This window comes from Rhopilema esculentum, chromosome 20, assembly GCF_057945365.1.
Source record: "Rhopilema esculentum isolate cy_ngs chromosome 20, ASM5794536v1, whole genome shotgun sequence".
Classification (NCBI taxonomy): Eukaryota; Metazoa; Cnidaria; class Scyphozoa; order Rhizostomeae; family Rhizostomatidae; genus Rhopilema; species Rhopilema esculentum.
In genome coordinates, this window is record NC_142834.1 from 13419757 (window position 1) to 13439045 (window position 19289).

General features: G+C 36.2%; 1 protein-coding gene across 3 annotated transcripts in view; it reads left to right on the plus strand.

Annotated features, from left to right (window-relative positions):
* The window catches only part of LOC135687016 (cation channel sperm-associated protein subunit gamma 1), a 75479-nt gene extending 56324 nt beyond the window's left edge, over positions 1-19155 (plus strand). Inside the window, exons 20-25 of one of the 3 annotated variants that reach the window (XM_065203443.2) lie at positions 5248-5404; positions 6184-6258; positions 8221-8313; positions 11800-11899; positions 12635-12845; positions 19019-19155. In XM_065203443.2, coding sequence (XP_065059515.1) covers positions 5248-5404; positions 6184-6258; positions 8221-8313; positions 11800-11899; positions 12635-12817 — 608 coding nt within the window. In that variant the 3' untranslated portion in view covers positions 12818-12845; positions 19019-19155. Of the gene's footprint in view, positions 1-5247; positions 5405-6183; positions 6259-8220; positions 8314-11799; positions 11900-12634; positions 12846-19018 lie in introns of those variants that run through there. The other 2 variants (XM_065203444.2, XR_010516135.2) reach the window with 2 other exon arrangements.
* The last annotated feature ends 134 nt before the right edge of the window (positions 19156-19289 follow it).

Below are 19289 nucleotides of genomic sequence, written 5' to 3' on the forward strand. Positions count from 1 at the left end.
ACAAGAGTGTTCACAATAGAATTTACCGCTGTTCCTGAACTGTTCTTTATTCCTCACAAAGCAATATAACCAAACGCTAGATGGTTTTACTTAAATTTAACTTGTAAGAGACTTTTATTCAAATGATACAAGGAAGATTTTGAAAAATTTTGAAAATTTCCATCCGGAGAAAAGCTGTGTTGCTTTCTGAACTTTGTTGATATCACGATTCTTTCAAGAATCATGGATATTTACGATTTTGGAACACACGACTTAACTAAGCCTAAGCCTTATCATTGTCTGTATTTCTTTTGTACAGAATCCTCTAATCACTATTTGTTTGACATTACTTCTGCTCTTAATTCTTTACTGGATCGCTTCAAAATAACTTGTAGATTGCAGACTTGAATTGACCACCTACTTCTCTTGTTAATTATTCTGTTTCACATTTTCTTCTGGGAAAATTTGAAGTCAACAACCCTGGCAATGACAGAGATATGGGGTTTCCTCTTTTTACACCATAGAGATTTTCATTTGCTTTGACGTCATAGAAAAAGGAAGGCACTGTAGGCTACTCGGATTAAACCTGTGTGTCTTTCATGTTTGTTAGATTTTAAAATGGTATCGATCGAATCTTCAGTTAAGATCAGAGGAAGGAGGGGAGCAGATGATTAAAATATAGCTCAGCTATGGGGCGCCAGGTGATTGGGTCAAAATTAGTCAAGATCGGGCTTCTAGTCTAGATTTTCTTTATTCTATCAATCCGATTTTTAAATACTTTGTTGAGCCCCTTACAGATTCCATTCTTCTAATCACAGCTAACAAAATACGATTCGCACATAAATCAGCCTCTCGTTGTTTAATCGAATTCCTAGCATTTTGATTTGTGTGCGACCGGGCCTTAGAGCATTATGTGCGCATTTAGAGCAGGGATTTAAAGCGTGTTGTACGATGGTGAATCACCACTCAGATTTTGACGGGCCTTATTTATTTCAATCAATTCTCTTGTATTATCTGATAGACGTTGCGTGTATTTACCGCCAGTAAAAAAGGTGATCAGAGAAATGATAGGAAGATAAAACTCGTTTCTTGTTTAGTTATTGTTGAAAAAATCTATGGAGGCTAGTTATTTTGGTTAGATTTACTATTTAGGGTACAATGAGATTGAAAATCGCAAAGCAGTTGTTTCTGAGTTGGCTTGATCAAAGGTTTTTCTGCAACCGGCACGCTTTGCGAATAGTGTTTCCAAACTGGCCTAATATCTCATTGCATGAAAATACAAAATACAGACCAAATATCTTCGTGTGAAAATACAACTACCGCAAAGCATGCCTGTTACCCAAGAGCCTTTAAGAGTTACGGAGATTGAAAAAATTACTGGGTTTTGATGTATTCGATTCTTTGATTTTTCTTTCCTGTAACATTCCTTTTATATATTTTTGTTACCACGCCCTTAAAACGGTAAGCACATGTAGGTGACACCTTCGAGAGGCTGGCAGATTATCATTGGCGTGATTATAAAATTGAATCGAGCTGTTTTCTGTGCTGACTTGCCAACAAGTGCTTCAGGCCAATAAAAGTGTCTACAACAGAACTCAAGCAACTGCAGCATACATAACAGTTGAACCATAATATGTATGGTTCATTAACACGACCTCCGTCTTGTGCATCCAACCCAACTTATAGGTAACATGTAGATTAAGAAGAAGATTTAATGCTGAGCTACAAATTCAAGGTGTTCTGTTGGCCACATGCCCAATAAATTGACGAGCTCGATCTTGTGCAAAATTGTGTTGCCTCAAAGGAATAACGCTGGCAGGAAGATGTTCTGCACGGATCGAAGATGTCCTTCATTTGGCATCATATACATCCAAACATAGATAGATTTTCGAACTCATAATAACCACCTAAAAATCAAATATATATAAACCCAGTTAAAAATATCAATGACTCGAATTTCAAATTACGACACATATTCTTATGTGAGTTTATACAGTTGCCTGATGGCCGGATAAAGCGTAAAAATCGGAGTTGCAACTTGGCACCGTCCTGTTCTATACACCAAATAGTGTGTACAGCTCTGCCTATACGGTATCAGTACATTATGACAGACCAGTGAACAGTAATTTTAATTATGTTTTTATATGCACATATAAATATATATATATATATATTTATATGACAGTATGGTATGTCTGTACTGACACCTGCCATTTCTTTTGGGCGCACTACTTTACGATCTAAATGAAGACAGACAGAAAGTTAAAAATAATGCTTTTTCTAACAGGAATGAACGACTGACTGTTCATTTACAAAAAGCGTTGATAATATTTATTTGCTTGATATTTATTTTCTAATGATTTTTAAAATCAAGCCACAATAATTTTATCATTTTTCTTTGAACTCATAATTTACCTTTGCAGAATTTCTTCCCATAACAGCATCTATTATATTAAAACTGCATGCTTATCATGAGTCGCTTTTGTACACTGGGTCATGCGTATATTGCAGCGCACTTCGCTCCAATGTTTCGCCCTAATCTTCCCCTTCATCTAGTATGCCAAAGATTTTTAATTATACTACGAAGAAGCAAGAAGGAGGAAGCCAGGAATTGGGTCAATCGACAGAAATGCTTTGTTTTGTTTTTGGATTTCCATTGAACGAAAGTTTTGTGAGAAAATTTGTTCAACTCACAGTTGCATGCGGCTTATCAAATTTTTTTTTAAAAAACTTTGTAAAATAATTTAAAGTTTAGCTGGGCATTACCGGGCTACTTTTTAAGCAGAATCACAAAAACAGGAAAATAGGACCGTGAATCTGGGAGAAATACAGAAGGCATGTCGGAAAATCGCGCCAGTTTTATGTCGCTGTTTGTTTGCTTTTGTTGAAAAACGTCCGCGCGGAAAGATGAAAAGAGCCTGGCATTGATGCTTTTAGAAGAAGATTGGTACAGTTAAAGGAAAAATAAAGAATACTGGTAAAGTAAAGAGATAGAGAGAATAATTGATAGATGTACAAGGGAAACGTCATCGTGCAGCGAGAAAGAAACGCCAGTATATAAAGAACTAGATGTGCTTCTATCCCGCCCCAGAATTAAGCCCTTTTTTAAGAGCTACCCGAATATTCGATGTCTTGCGAAAGATTTGGAACATTATAGACAAAGTTGGACCATTACTGGTACAACTAAATAACTTTCCAGCAGGGGAAAGGAAGGAACAGATTCTCTTTGTAGAACAAAACTTTGCTACTTAGATTGAATGTGGGGGCCTACAAACGTAATTGGCTGCGCCTTGTGAGGGATATGAAGAAGAAAAGTTAAGTCGCAGTTATGAAATAGCTGCATTGTGGCGCATTTTTAGGTCGTAGATGAAGTTACAGGCAATACATATAGGAGGTGGGTGCAGTCGCAGTTACCAAGTAACTACCTTATCAACGTATATAGGATTTAGGTGCAGTCGCAGTTGCCTTGTGAGAGGCTTGTAGGTGAAAGTCCAGTATACAAACAGTTGTTTTGTGAGGAAAATGTAGGAGGTATGCCAAATTGTAGTTGTAAAAAAGCTGACTGATGAGGTGTTGTCACTCTTGTTTCGAAGGGCTATTGTTTCATTTATGGGTTTGGTAAACCTTGTAGAAATTGCTGGAGGAAAGGCTCGGGTGATCCCTCCCTGCCCGAATTACACTTCCCAGTGGGCTATTCGGTTATGCAGTGGTACATTACGCGGCAACTTTTCTTTGTTCTCAGTTCACAGTTCACCATGAGTTTCGTTCTTTGCAAACCTAGAGGGCAGTGTACTTGATTCACGTGTCTCTTGCCCGTGAACAGAAGAACGTAGACCATGGTAGAAGACCATGTAGATTTAATTTTTATTGATTTTCATACTCGCACCTGATGAGCAGTAAATATGATTTCCATACAAGGCACAGAGTAATACCAAAGCGTCAAGCAAAGAGATCCTTCTTCGAATTCTTGCCAACAAGATGTTTCTCGATGATAGAAAAGTAATTATATACATTTTAGTTTTTTGTGATACAAACAAGCCATAACTTACACCTGACACTTATCGATAAAAATATGGATCTATCTTACTAAAGCAACTCAAAAACCCGTTTATAAACTGTTTGCATTTATGAAGCTATGGTTATCGTGGTGGCAAAGTTATTTCTATCGGGGACAGAATCACAACGTTACTGAGCTAGCAGTTCAAATTTTTCAGTCTTATGGTGTTACAGCAATTATTAAAACCAGCTATTGAATCGAAAGATTGCCTTCCTTGGTGAATAAAATTTTGTATAAGGACTGTTCCAATATTTATCCCTCGCAATGATTTAATTTACTATATCTGAATATTGTAAAAATATCGGCAAGGACAAGCACATTTTCCTTTTTATTATTTTACAGACTTGAAAAGTCCTGTTTATGCCAAAAACAAGGATTTCTTCAAGTCGATAATTCTGTTTGCCTATATGAGCGTTGGCAGCGGCGGACAAAAACACGTTAAGTTCTTCGTTTATAGCAACCCATTGTCGAGCCACTTTTCCCAAGACAACAACATAAACATGGAGTTTTCACCAGCACACAGTATTAAGTTGCTGTCAAATGCATCAGATGGCCAAAGACATTAAGAAAAACAGCATCGATTAGAAAAACCATTATTGATGTGTATAACATCAGCAGTTTTAATGTAAAACATAAGAATCTTCTGACCAGCCTTTTTACTTGGCTATCTCGTCGGTGGCTTTGCAGAATGGCGGCTGATATTCTTCCTCTTCCAAGAATTTGTGAATTTTTTCCACTTCCAAGAACGCGTACAAAAAGCTTGTACCCTGTGTACAAGAGCCTAAAGCTATACAAAATTGAAAAAGTAAGGTGCAAAAAGTGGGAGGAGAAGAGAGTGTGTTTCCACTTTTCCTTCCTCCTCGTTCCTGTTCCTTACTTGTTTCTCTGATATATATTTCAAGGCTCTGGTACACAAAGTAAATGCATTTCCCAAGATGCGTTTCTCACAGGAAGAGTAAGTGAATTTGAATGGGACTGATCTCTTACCAAGCAAAATTAACTTTAGCTGGTTGTTACATTAGCAATTTGTCACATATTTTTCGAATCCTTTTATGGTGTTACAAAATACTATGTCAATACAGATCTTTCTTTGATATCATTTCTGATGCGTTTAATAATTTCCCACATCATCAAATATTTCTAAATGTTCTGGAGACAAAAATGAAAGCCTCATCTGTCGTTCAATCTCTCTGTCCTTTTTTATCATTTAGAATTTTCACCTATTTTCCGCCACGTTGACGAGGCTACGCTAAAGACAGAAGAGTTTTCTGGTAACTACACTTTAGTTATCGTGGCTGGCGGCACAACCTTAGACAACGTTCGTTATTTTAGCGAAGAAGAGAAAAAGCTGTTCAACTATGAAGCAGGGTTGGTACCTAAAGTTTAATTTAGCTGTAGCCTGCTTTATTGTATTCAAACTCAATTATTAGTGTTTTTTGGCTTCACTTACTTTCTTATTTCTTTTCTCTAATACAAAAGCTTTTGAACACTGAAAAACCTCACTGTCTTTAAAGTCTGGCCTTTCTCTATGAAGTGGGATAATAAGTTGGAGGCTAGTTAAAGTTCTTCCATGAATGAGAACATTGGGTGGCTATTTTCTAACCATCTTGGAATTTTGAAGAACATTCTAGTTCTGTCGTTAATGCTGCTATTGGTGCTACTGCCGTTGTTGTTGCTGCTGTTGTTTTTGTCTACTGGTGTTTTTGTTGCTGTTTTTTGTTGCGAGTCAAGTTTTCGTTGCTGTTTTGTTGCTGCTGTAATGTTTGCTACCCCTGCTAATGCTGGTGCTCTTATTATTGTTGTTTTGCTGTGAATTATGTTGTTGTTACTATGGTGTGTCTGCTGCTGCTGCTGTTGTTGTTGCTATTTTTGTTGTTGTTGTTGTTGTTGTTGGTAGATGCCGTCAAATCAAGAACAACTCTTTGTGACACTTTGTCTCCATGCAGCCCTGTTCACCACAATTTTCCATAGATCTTTGTAACTAAGAATTATTTCTGCACCGGCATAAAGACGCGATTGAACCTTCATGATACCCTAGCTTATATGCAAGTGTCTAATTAGTATTAGATAAAACATGTTTGCTGTATATACAAGCATAAGACGTAATGTTTTATGATTTTCATAAGATGAAACTTTCTTGTTTCAAGATCGTCTCTAATTTGGGCACCTCACCAGGAATACGACGGAAAGCCTGTATTCACAAAGCAAAGCAGCTCACTTAGGTAGTTATGTAGTATTTTCGCAGTAGCTATGCAGTTTTATCTTTTTAGAAACTCTTTAGCAATTTTTAACCCATGTTCATATCTGTTATCGTAGACAGCGCTGACGTTTTTGTGTAGGCTCGCAGGTAACTGGCCACTTGCACCATTTTCTTTAGAGCGATTCATCAATCTTTGATGATGTAATTCCAAATTTACGTTGATACCACTGTTCCTCGCCCAATATACATTGCGTTGGGAACTCTTTTATGTTATTATTCTACTTAAATAATAAGCAAGTCTTGCTTTTTGGCAACATTTTGCGAAAGATTTTCCTTCGCTTGTGTTAAACGACATCCTCATCTTGGAAAGACATTTGCACAATTCTTGGTCGCACCCACCTGTAAAGCAGTTTTATAAACGCTGTCCAAATAAAAGGGGCTCTGTATGTTCTCGCTTCCACAACAGGATTGATGTTTTACCAGATTACCTTGCAGATTAGCTTAGCTTGACAGATGATTCGTGTTTTGTCAGAGCAAATCGTATTATCCTAAATCCTGATTCCTGAATCCTTGAAATCTTTATGATCCGCTGGCAGCGCATATATTCACCTCTTAGATATATACAATAGCTATCGCTGACATTAGGAACAGCAGTGCCTGATAATGAATATTCATCCTTGGTATTCGTTGTGACATAAACACATCGAGTAAGAAAGCTATCGTGAACAGATGCAATAGGGTTGTTTGTTACCTTTATGATTTTAAATGGTTTTGAAGAAAGCAAGCATTTTATATCATATTGGCTAAAAGCTTTTTCATCTGACACTCCTCAGAGCATAGAACGTCAGAAAAAGGTCCGAAAGAACACGATGAAAAATATATACCCAGTTGTGGAGCTTTTGGTATTAATACCCACATTCTCAACAGAATTTTGAAAAAACGAAATATCTGAGCAATACAGCAATTTGCTACTTGTAGTTCTCCTATTAAAGCATGCGCTTCATCGTTTAATTACTCGTGTTTATGCAAGTAGGGTCTTATAGCAGTTCATAGAAGTGCGTGCACAACTAAATGCCTCATCACGTTACCCACATCACGTAGGTGACTTCACAAGGGACACCTCTGAGGTTTATTCAAGCACCGCAAGGCAACAAAAAGTGCTGCCAGTACCTTGCAAAGTTAAACTTAAAGATTTATTTTTGAAACTTTCTGTAATTTGGGGGTTTTGGTTCTTTCACAATTCTCTTCAGCTTTGAGACCTTTTTTCCACCGCAAATGTAGGAAATACTGCTTGATTTTAAAATTTCTCTTTATTTGCAACTAGTTTTTGGAACAGTTAGAAACTTCATCAAAACTATGTTTACAACCTTGTAGGTAAAACGATTATTCAGAAAATTTATTATAAGTTTTTGAGAATTCCAAATATCATATTTAGTATTCTATAGCCCTGTCACCCTTTCACAGTGTCACATATTTTCACACAATAAAGAAGCATGTCGTTGGTTCAAAATAGCAACAGTGACACAATGATGCAGGACAGAGTTCCTGAGCCCAAGGAATAAAACCAAGCTGACATCCTCTTTGAAGTGATACATCAAATTTTGCTTTTCATTTTTGGATATTTTTCGAAAAACTCCAAAATGATGGTACTAGAAATAAATGACGTTCTAGCTATTTCGGTCGGAATCCTGGACATCAAATTTTCAAATAAACGTATTTATGAAAATATGATTTTTAGTATTCCCTTGCAAATTGTTTTGAAAAGCAAACATTTTTAGACATTATAACGGGTCAAACAAGAAAATCTCCAGAATAATGGCTGAAAAATTTAAGCTAGGAAAAATGAATAGTTGTATATCGAAATAGGCCCATCAGAAATGTATAACTATTTATGTTTGCAATAATATAATAATTTCTTTCGAATTAGTTAAAAATGAAGAAAATCGAATAAACTAGTCATGATGGTTATTTCCCTCCATTCTAGGTGGCTCTGCAGTAGCAACAGTCCTTGCTCGGGAATCGCGCCTGTCTTCCCGCATCCCCCCGTCTTCTACTTTATCGTAGAGTTTTCAAACAGGTACATTTCTATATTTTTTCGTAGACTAAGATAATTGATATATGTATGTAGACTTGGAAAATTTGCAAGGCTAGCATACGTGCAGTAGATTTACAGAATGTGAGTTTGAGGAAACCCGTCAGACAATGTTGAAAAAGCAATTTCAATAAAGTCACCATGCGGTGCTTTTTAAGCTCAATGAAGTCAGCCTTCTCGCCCATGAAGGGCCTAAGCAGAAATTTCATCACAATAAATTCGATAAATGCTGATAAATTGTTAAAGGGGTCATTCTATACTCATAAACCAATAAAAAACTTCAAACTACTGGCAACACTTACTTTTAACAAGCTTTTGAAAAGCTTCAGCTGACATCTTCCTACAATGGAGACCTCCATACAACGGACACCTCCATACAACGGACACCTCCATACAACTGAAACCTAAATACAACGGACATCTCCATGAAACGGACACTTCCATACAACGGACACCTCCATACAACGGACACCTCCATACAACGGAAACCTAAATACAACGGACACCTCCATACAACGGAAACCTAAATACAACGGACACCTCCATACAACGGACACCTCCATACAACGGACACCTAAATACAACGGACACCTCCATACAACGGACACCTCCATACAACGGACACCTTCATACAATGGACACCTCCATACAACGGACACCTCCATGCAACGGACACCTCCCTACAACAGACGCCTCCATACAATGGACACCTCTATACAACGGACACCTCTATACAACGGACATCTCCATGAAACGGACACCTCCATACAATGGACACCTCCATACAACGGACACTTCCATACAACGGAAACCTAAATACAACGGACACCTCCATACAACGGACACCTCCATACAACGGACATCTCTCTACAACAGACGCCTCCACACAACTGAAACCTGAATACAACGGACATCTCCCTACAACAGACGCCTCCATACAACGGACCGTAAGAAAGGGAAAAAACTCTATGAAAAAATTTTCGACACGGGAAATGGCCACCGGGAAACGTGAGGCATCGCGCATTCAACCAAAGATTCACTCTTTTTTGTCGGTACAGAACTTAAAAATGGCTTTGAAAAAAGCAAACATTTAACTACATATTGGCTAAATATGTTGTAAAATGTTTGCTATTTTCAAAGCCATTTTTAAAGATTCAATCCTTTTTTAAAGGAATTTAATGTATTAGTTTATAAATTAAAAGCTCATTTGAAGAGCTCAGGAAACCCGAATTAAAACACAACTCCCAGGAAGATCAGACATATCTTCAAATTTCAATTATCCGGAATTCTGGATTATCCCCGCGCATGTTGATACCAGTGTCTAGAGAAGGCCGGATAATTGAATAAGTACTGAATTCATAAACCTGATTTTAGCTCAAGGGAATTGAATTATTCTTAGCATAGAAATTGTGTTTTAGAATTTGTCTCCAAGATTTTAAAATCAGTTTTTTTCTCATCAATGATTGATATTCGGTTCTTTGTAACAAGTGTGTTCCTGACTCCTTCCCACCGAGACATCGAAAAAATCGCCTAGTAGTACATTGAATACCTTGATTTCTGAGACATACATTTGCTGTTTCATCGTCTGGAGACTGTCCGGATTCGCCAATGCTTTAGAAATTGCTACTTCCTGCAATTACGAAATGTTTCCTTGCACTAGAGATATGCAAATGATGTAATCTATTAATAAACAGCATGTCTCAAGAAAGGACTATTTATGTCAAGAAACGCTGGAAATCTTTCCACATTCTGTTCAGCCTTGCGAAATCATCTATTTGAAAAAATAAAAGAAAATCGACAGTTTTAAATTGTTTTTAACAATTTACGAACAGTATTATGATTTTTAAGCCAATTCTTCTAATAAACCATTTATAGTAATTTTAGATAATTTAGTTGCAATAAAAAATGTAAAAGAAATGAAGAGCCACAACTATATTGTGGAAAAACTCGTAATAACCATATAACTGAATGCAATTAACTTGTGCCAAGAATGAAATGTGTTTGGTAATAGGGCTGTTCGATGGACTAAAACGAATCTTACGTTGAACTGGATATAAATCAAAGTATGAGTATTAATAAAGATTCTAAAATATACTAGCTTGCGTGTCGCACAATATAATGTGACAATATAACTTTAAAATACCTTGAAATCAAACGAGGAAAATAAGCAAATTTAAAAAAAGATGTGATGAAGGGCTACGCTCGAAAAAGAAAATTTATTTCAAAGCTATATTATACGAAATATCAGTATTCAAATCAGTGCGTTGAAAAATTTTTTTATCTTGTCATCTTGCACTATTTTTTTCTCCTCTATAATGTAAAAAGGTTTTTCCAAAACAATTTTTTAAAAAATTAAAACAAACTATTTTAGTACAAGATTTAAAGTACCATTGACAGTAGCACGTTTGTCACTAGATCGTTTTGTAAAATAAGAAATAACTTGAAATAAACAATGAATTAATACGCAAAGAACACGGTGTAACCTGAGTCGCAATGCTTACAATGTTTTAAACATTGGTTAACTCGTGTTACACTTTATCTAGTCCATATTATATGTAGAGTTTAAACTATTGGTGCACTCATGTTAAGTTTTATTTAGCTCCTATCTTTTTAAAATCGATATATTTTGTCTTTCCATGTACAACTTTATTTATTCCATGTAATTTATAAAGTTCAAAATCATTTAGAAGTTTAAAATCTTGGTGCACCTATGAAAAACTTTATTTATTTCATATCATTTATAAAGTTTAAAATCTTGAAGCACACATAAAAAGTTTTATCAAGTCTGTATAGATGGTACTGTCAGACCATTTAACCCAGAGATTTTTAAACATATATAGTTAAGTGTACTCAGTATAGGCCAAAATCACTAAAAACTCTTTGCTATCGGGGCAGGTGGTGAAAAGGGCCCGTCAACTGCTTTAATTCCATCATGCCTCCATTTCTATTTAGTAGTCTCTTTTGTCATTCAAATACAAACTGCATAATCCTGCAGAGCGCTGGACAGTACAAAGACTAAATTAGTTGCAAGTTGTTCGGTGTACACGGGAAATTTCCTTTACTTTGTCTCGTTTGGCAAACAATAATAAAGAAAATACCAAGTTTATCAAGGTATATTAGATATTCCTTTTAGTTCCTGGTTTTGAATGTTCGAAATCATTATGCAAGTATTGTGTTCTTTTAAGTTTTCCAAACGTTTTTGTGTTTTAGAGTTTATTTGTCTGTAAATGGTCGCTTTATTGCATGTAAATATTTTTGTACTTTGTAAGTAGGATTTTTTCGACACCGCTTTTATTTAGCATGTATTTAAGTAAACGCGTTTTTTATCAACTAAAGCTAAAGGTTTATTTTTACATTTCTGTTGAGTTTCAATTCGTTATCATTCGTTGATAAATATGTGAACTATCTGACAAATTTACAAAGTTCACGTTAACTATGCATTTTTGTAGCGTATTATATTTATGTTTTCAGGAACGTTGATAATTCAAACTGCGATTTCACGTTTCACTTTGCAATCAAAATTGAAGGTCTTGCTCCTGGCTCTATCAATCCATCCTTGATAATTGTGTTGGTTGGTATCAAGTTTTTGTCGTTTACTAATGATGTTTTTTATTTTTCATCTGCTATTTCAAGTATTAAGTTTCAAAGGATTTTTATTTATTCTGATTTATATCTTTGTAATAGGCTGCACGAACGGTAGATTTATTGAGATTGATATTCGTTTGTATTAGTTGTAAATTATTACACTATTGACGTGTTGTTTTATGATATTACCTAGTTTTATCGTATTCCTGTTTTGTGTATCATCTTGTGAAATGAAATATACGTTATTGCAAAGGACAATCAAGGGAGAATAAAGGCTAGTTTAACGACCTCTGCTAAAAATTGATCGAAAATGTTTTGCGCTCTAAATTTTTGTAACTTGTCATTTTTGTTAAAAGCACAGTTAGAAAAGGGGCCGATTTTTTTATTTTGGTCCAATAACCTGAAAGAGCTTCATTAAATACCTGCAAATGTCTAAAACCAGTTAAACAAGATGCAAATTGGCTGAGATATGGCCACAAAAGCACATGCCTTTTCTTTCTCAAACCTCGGTAATTCGGTCACTGTTTGTAACGTTATGGACAGAGCCAATCAAATATAATTATCAAATTTATTATTAATTTCTACCAATAAATTTGTTGTCATTCTCTCCGCTATAACTTATCTGATATAATTTATAATCTTGTACATTGTATATTCTTTATATCTGATACAGCTTCTGTAAATTGCTTTGCTATACTTATGATCGTTTTCTACCATTAAGATCTCAATTGGTTTGATGATAATTGGCCTTCTGGCGTATTTTGTCTTGAAAAAACGCTATAACCATGTTTTGGAGCGCTTCCAGTGGGTATACGTCGTGAGGCTCTTCCAGAAACCAAACAAAGTTGAGATGAGTGAAGAACCTGGGCTAACAAGAACTGAACCAAATGCTGAAAGTGTTTGATATACAATCCTGATTGACAATATTAACGGTGAGTTTTCATTACTATGATGTTACCATGGTTAATAAGCCTTTTTACACGAAATAACCAAAGCAAAATCAACTCACTACATATTCACCATGCTGAAAAGCTAATGCCATCATTGCTTTTCATGATATTGCTGATATTACCGTGTTTGATTCACCTAGATTACCATGGTAAGTTCTGACTCGCATTACCAATGTGCGTGATTTTACTGATATTACCATGTTTGATTACAGTAATTACCTTAGTAAGTTAACCTTCATCACTGGTGTAACTACGGTAAAATATGATACAGTGATTTTACCATGGTATGTTTACGTAATGTTCCTGATATTACCACGTTAAATAAAGCCTACATTAAATGATCATTATAAGATCGCATTCTTTACTGTAGTGTTACCACGGTACGAAAGGTTTACTGTGATATTTCCATGGTACCGCGATATTACTGATATTATCAACCTAATTAACATATATTAAATTAGCATACATAGTTGTTTCAAATTTATCACTGGTGTTACTACGGTGAAAATGTGTAAAGTGATATTACCACGGGAAATTTCCGTTTAATTTTTTATAATATTGTAGTACATGCCATAATATTACTGATATTACCGTGTTTAAAAAAACCTGTATTTAATTGTCACTGTTATTTCCCCTTCATCGCTGATTTTACCACTGTGGAAAATGTTTACAGTTTACTGTCATGGCAAACCTTTGGGTTCCTATTATTACAATGCCATGTACAATGCTACTTAAGTCCTAATCAATGGAATATTTGTCCTAACCGTACATGCAATTTATATAAAAAGCAATGGGCAAATCAAGAAACAATGGTTATATAAACGCTGAAATTGATGAAAATTACTGTTTACCGCTCTGTCATAAATTGCTCGGTGCCGTATTAGCAGAGTTGTACACGCTTTTGGTGAATAGAACAGAACAGTTGTAAGTTGCTACTCTTAGTTTCATGCCAAATGCGATCATCAAGCAATTGTCAGGAATCACTAGATCTACACTACATTGATGGTACGCATCAAAATCATTTCATGCTTTTCCGCCAGTTGCGACCGTCTCGTCCATGTTTGGCCATAGAAGAACGATAAACTGCTACATGATCCTACCATTTTGAATAATCCTACCATTTTGAATAATCCTACCATTTTGAATAATCCTACCATTTTGAATAATCCTACCATTTTTAAAATCAAATCAAAAACATCATGTTCAATAATCTCATCCTTACATGGGACTAAAGAATTAACACCCTTAAGAGCTTTTGTGTTCTCGCGAGGGATTAATCCATGCAAGTCTACTCTTCCTAGCCAAATATAAGGCACGCCGTTATGAAGCGCTTTCTTTGAATGCAAAATTTGCTGTTACTCTTCTACGTTCTATTTCAAATAAATGTATCTGTGTAGCAACCGGAAGTGTGTTTCTCTTGACACGTGATCATTGCACAATCTTTTGCCTGGTATCACTTGAAAGCCTGCGGTTGGAAAATACATGGCGATTTCGCAATTTGATTTAAAACCATCCATTTTGCATTGTTGTAATCCAATAGTGAAAATGAAAGTAATAATAGAACTCTAATTTTGCAGGATCAGGGTAGTTTACAGGTATTAAGTAATTTAGGTGCCCTTTATCTGCTTCTTCGATGCTATCCGCTTAGCACAAACAATACACTCAAAGAAACCATCACTAACTTGCGGAGAAGTAGTCTACCAAAGACATGGCTACTTTTAGACTAAATCATTTGAATATTGCATTTTCTTCTTTTGTCTTAATTTGCACCAATTTTGTTACCTGTTTGCCACGAAGTCCGCTTTAGACCTAACTCTCTTTGTTGTTACGTTTCAGAGAATCAGTGCCTAGCTCCAGCTTCAAGGTTGCAGTTTTAGTAGAGTGTAGTCAGGAAAGTGTGTAGTATACAATGCAGACAAAGATTTCTGTTAGCCTAAGTTCAACGTAGTTTTGTGCATTTAGTTTTGGCCTATTTGGCCTTTATTCGTTCTAGTCCTCTTTTTACAATAGTGCATCGTCATTTCGTATCTTTCGTGAAAGAGAATTTAGGGCCCAGGCTTTTTCGAGTAGCGGATTACAAAATATCTGTATTTCTTGAAAAGAATGAGGTAGTGTTTTGCACTACAAACTTCGGAACAGAGCAGAATAAAGCTAGTTTTTAATTGGACAATTGTTTTTGCCCTCTGCTTTTTAAGGGTGCAATTGGTCTTCCTAGCAACTTGATTTTTGTCCAAAAGTAGCTGAAAAATGTCCCAGGTAACCACCTGTCGCCTGAGACATTATTGTCTTGAAGTTGGAATATTAGTTAGAAATCGCATAGCATATGCCTTTCGTCCATGCACACGTGCAATTGTGTTGTGTCCAATTTAAAATGAGTACCAAAGTATGACGTCATCAAAAATCTTTGCTTATAATTTCTTAAATTTGACAACATAATCCGAAAGAACGGCAAAAATTACCTCTCGATATGCAAAATCAGTTAGCTATGTTCAAAACTGGGCGAGATATGGACAATAAAAGATTTGAAGTTTGCTAACGGATTACTGTTATTTAGGCCTGGTTCATAAAGTTATGAACCAAGACCAAATTACAGAGGTTTGATGGGGCAAGAGCCTGTGCTTGTGTGGCCAATTCGTAATGCCTTTAACTGGTTTTGCATATTTATTAGTATTTTATGATTCACCTGAACCATTCCTGGAAACACACATAAAATGCACCTGGTAGCTATTCGCGGAGTTTATTCGATAGAACCTTTTAATTTTAATTCTGATGAGGTGTTCTGCTATCAAATGATCCCGGATATACATTAATATATACCATTAAGGCGATATCGTACCAGGATCACAACAAGGCCCCAATCTTTATTGTAAAAATGTTAAAAGACTTGTTTTATGCGTGTTGCAGCTTATCCGTTCATTATATTTGTATTTGTCAATATGAATAATTCATTTTTGAAACCATTTTTGGTAAGTTTCCAAAACTGTAGTTTCCTTGTCCAAAAACGTCTAAAGCACTTTGCGGCTGCTGTGAGATATGTATTTTGTAGCTACGAGGGGACAATGCTGGAGGACTGGGGCTGGAGAATTAGTGGTGTAGGGTTTAGGGCGTAGAGTTTGGGATCGGAAAGGTTGGAGGTTGGAGGGCTGGGGGTGGAGGGTTAGGGGTTAGAGGGTTGGGGATTAGAGTGTTCGGGGGGTTGGAGGTTTGAGGATCGGAGGGTTGGGGTGGAAGGCTGGGGATGGAGTGTTAGAGGTTAGAGGGTTGGGGATTAGAGTGTTGGGGTGGAGGGTTGAAAATTGGGGAGTTGGGGTGGAGAGTTTGGGGTGGAGAGTTTGGGGTGGAGGTGGGGTATAGGGTTGGGGATTGGAGGATAGGGAGCTGTAGGGTTTAGGAGTGGAGGGTTGGGGATTAGAGTGTTCTGGTGGCTGGGGGTTGGAGGTTTGAGGACTGGAGGGTTGGGGTGGAGAGTTTGGGGTGGAGGTGGGGTATAGGGTTGGGGATTGGAGGATAGGGAGCTGTGGGGTTTAGGAATGGATGGCTGGAGATTAATATAGTATTCTTCTTCTGTAGTTTACGAATTAAAATTGATTTGATTTTATTTGAATGAAAGGTTAGGGCTGGAGGGGATTAAGACTGATGAAATAATGTCAAGTTTGGAAGGAATGCACGTACCATTGCTTGTCACAAAATGGCAAATCGTATATCTGGTTAATTTACTCTTGTTTAGTAGTCAGATGCTAAAACCAACAGATACAAGGACTGGCCTCTAGAGCATAGCTCATATTAATACTCTATGTCCTTTATATCCAGTGCCACTGAGTTTTGCAAAATATATTATTGGTAATATTTTTCTTTGTAAAACTTGACGTCATCGTTTTTATAAGTGAACGATTATTTTAACTGAGATTTGCTTCTCTGCTCACTCACCCTTCCTTGCTTTTTTCGTTAATTATAAACTAGTTGTTGTGAGTTAGTATTAGACCAAAATTGAAATCTTCCATGATATTCAGCCCTTCGAGTAGCTCTATGAACTGCAGAGGTTTTAGGAAGTTCTTAAAAATCTACTCCAAACCTAACCATCATCTCTGTTGTCGATTTAATGAGATGAGATTGCATTTAAAACCAACACCGCGTACGTTGTATTAGAACCAAGCACTTTCATGATCATCGCAATATCTCTTACTATTCTGCATTAAACATTTAACTCAGATTTTATGTGGTATGCGAAGACAGTTAAACAGCAAATCCATTCGCTAGACTTGTGCACAAGAATCTTCGAGTGTAAGCCAAATATGATTTTAAATGATTATAAAACGTTAAGAATTAGAGCAAATGGATCGCATATAAATTGCAAAATTTAGCTTGAATACCTAAAGGCACAGGTATTTTATTAATCCATACAGTATATTAAGCCCATTAGCTACCCAACCAAAGGTCACGAGCCATTCGATCCTATCTTCGTTGTCTTTGCCGGTCTTATGAGCACTCCTTCATTGCTGATCTTGTCTAAAATATTCTCCAGCCAGATGGTCTCGATTTATAGCAGCAAAAGATCGGCTTTCCTTACCCTACTGTAGATTTCAAAGCAACCGTAGAGCTGAATCTATAGAACGTCTACTGGTAACATTTGCTTGGTACTGAAAAAAAATCTCAGAATTTTAGGGCTGAAAAGCTTCGAGTTTAGTTTGCAATGCTAAGTAAGAGTTCAAACAGCACTATTTTCTTCCAATTCCTCTTGCCTTATATTTTACCTAAGGATTTGAAAAGAATTGTTTTTGTTGGAATGATGTACATCTTTAGACACCTTGCTTGATAAGACAAATCTTTTTGTGATTTTGTATAAAACTTCAAAAGTTTCAAAAGCAAATTTTTATTTGGTAATTTTTTAAATCTTTTTGTAGTCAGCATACGCACACACCTTTACCGCAATTAAACCTCGTAAACCTGTTTGAGTTGAAACTCAGGGCGGAATCAAAACTATTTAATGGACAAATTATGGCAATAATGTGAATTGCAGAGTCCTGGTAAAGCTCATACCTCTCTCTGTCTATTCGAAAACCCTCCTCGATGAATAAACGAAACAAGATGGGTTTTTGGCATGGAACTTTTATATCTTTCTCCTCATTACACGTGGCCTTCGACTTTTGGAAGATGAACATAAAGATTTATGTTGTTGTGGTTTTTCATTTGTTTGGCAGCATGTACTCCTACTTGCCATGAAATGATCGATCATTTCCTAAGGACTCTGTCAGAACGTCTTTCCGACAAATGGTTGAAAACAAGCATGGAGCTCCGTCCATACAACATTAAACTACGGACTCAAAAAGTCACGACTCAATACTATATTAACAATAAAAAGCACAATGGGTGCGATAAATTGATTGTGAGAGAAGATGAAGAGAATAGAGAATATTGTAATGGATTTGTGATGTATCAAGCGCTGTGATTTCCCTGCTCATTTTTCAGGCTTTATGTCTACTCGTTTATACAGAATATTTTTCTGTCCAGCAGGTCCAAAAATAAGAATTATCCTTATATAATCTCTATGTTTTCCATTTTGTTGAAAATTAAACTCTATGTTTTCAGTATAAGCTTATTTGTTCGTCTGATAATTTTAATTTTCAATTTTGAATCAATTAATAGACGTTATGACGTCAGATTTGTCTAACTTTTCATTATCTTAGTTATATGCTCTTTTTGTCGCAAGTGCCTAGTGGCCTAGAAAATATGCTTTCTGTCTGATTTTTCGAAGCTTTCTGTCCGATATTTAGAGGCCAAATTCTTCGAAATAACATCAGTAATATTCTGTTTTTGATTTTATCGATACTTTCAATCGCGACAATTTTAGCCTGGATAGCATTCGCTTTCAGTATTCGTCTGAAATCTACAGGCAAGGTTGAATCTCTGTGAAAATCTTCTTTGAAACAGCACACAGAACATTATTCCAAAAAATGATTAATTTATGGCTGAGCTTATAGCAACTCTGAAGAGTTAGTGCGGGCTCGTTGATAAAATCAACGCCGTAGTTGAGAAATTAATAATTAACGAGAGTGGGACGCGGGCTCTGTATTACAAAGAATCTTCATACTGGTTAAGTGAGATTCTTTTTGCACCTGATCTCACTCAGCTTCATCATATTTTTTCTTGTTTTACAGAAGTGCCTGTGACTTGCACAAAATGGCTCAGCCGTTCATCCACAAGAATTGTTCCTAAGTTCATGGAGGCCCGGAGCGAATCACTGGTTGCCTCAACACGCCTTGTTAAACTGTATCTTTGTCAGTTGATACTAGAGGCTGGCTTAAAGAGATTTCGCTCGGTTTAAATCGCCTTAATTTGTGAAAATTTGTGTCGACGGTTGGAAGCAAGTTGGTGAAGAAAACGTGTGCTTTGCACGAGATTTGAGAGTTTTTAATCAGCTTAGAAATA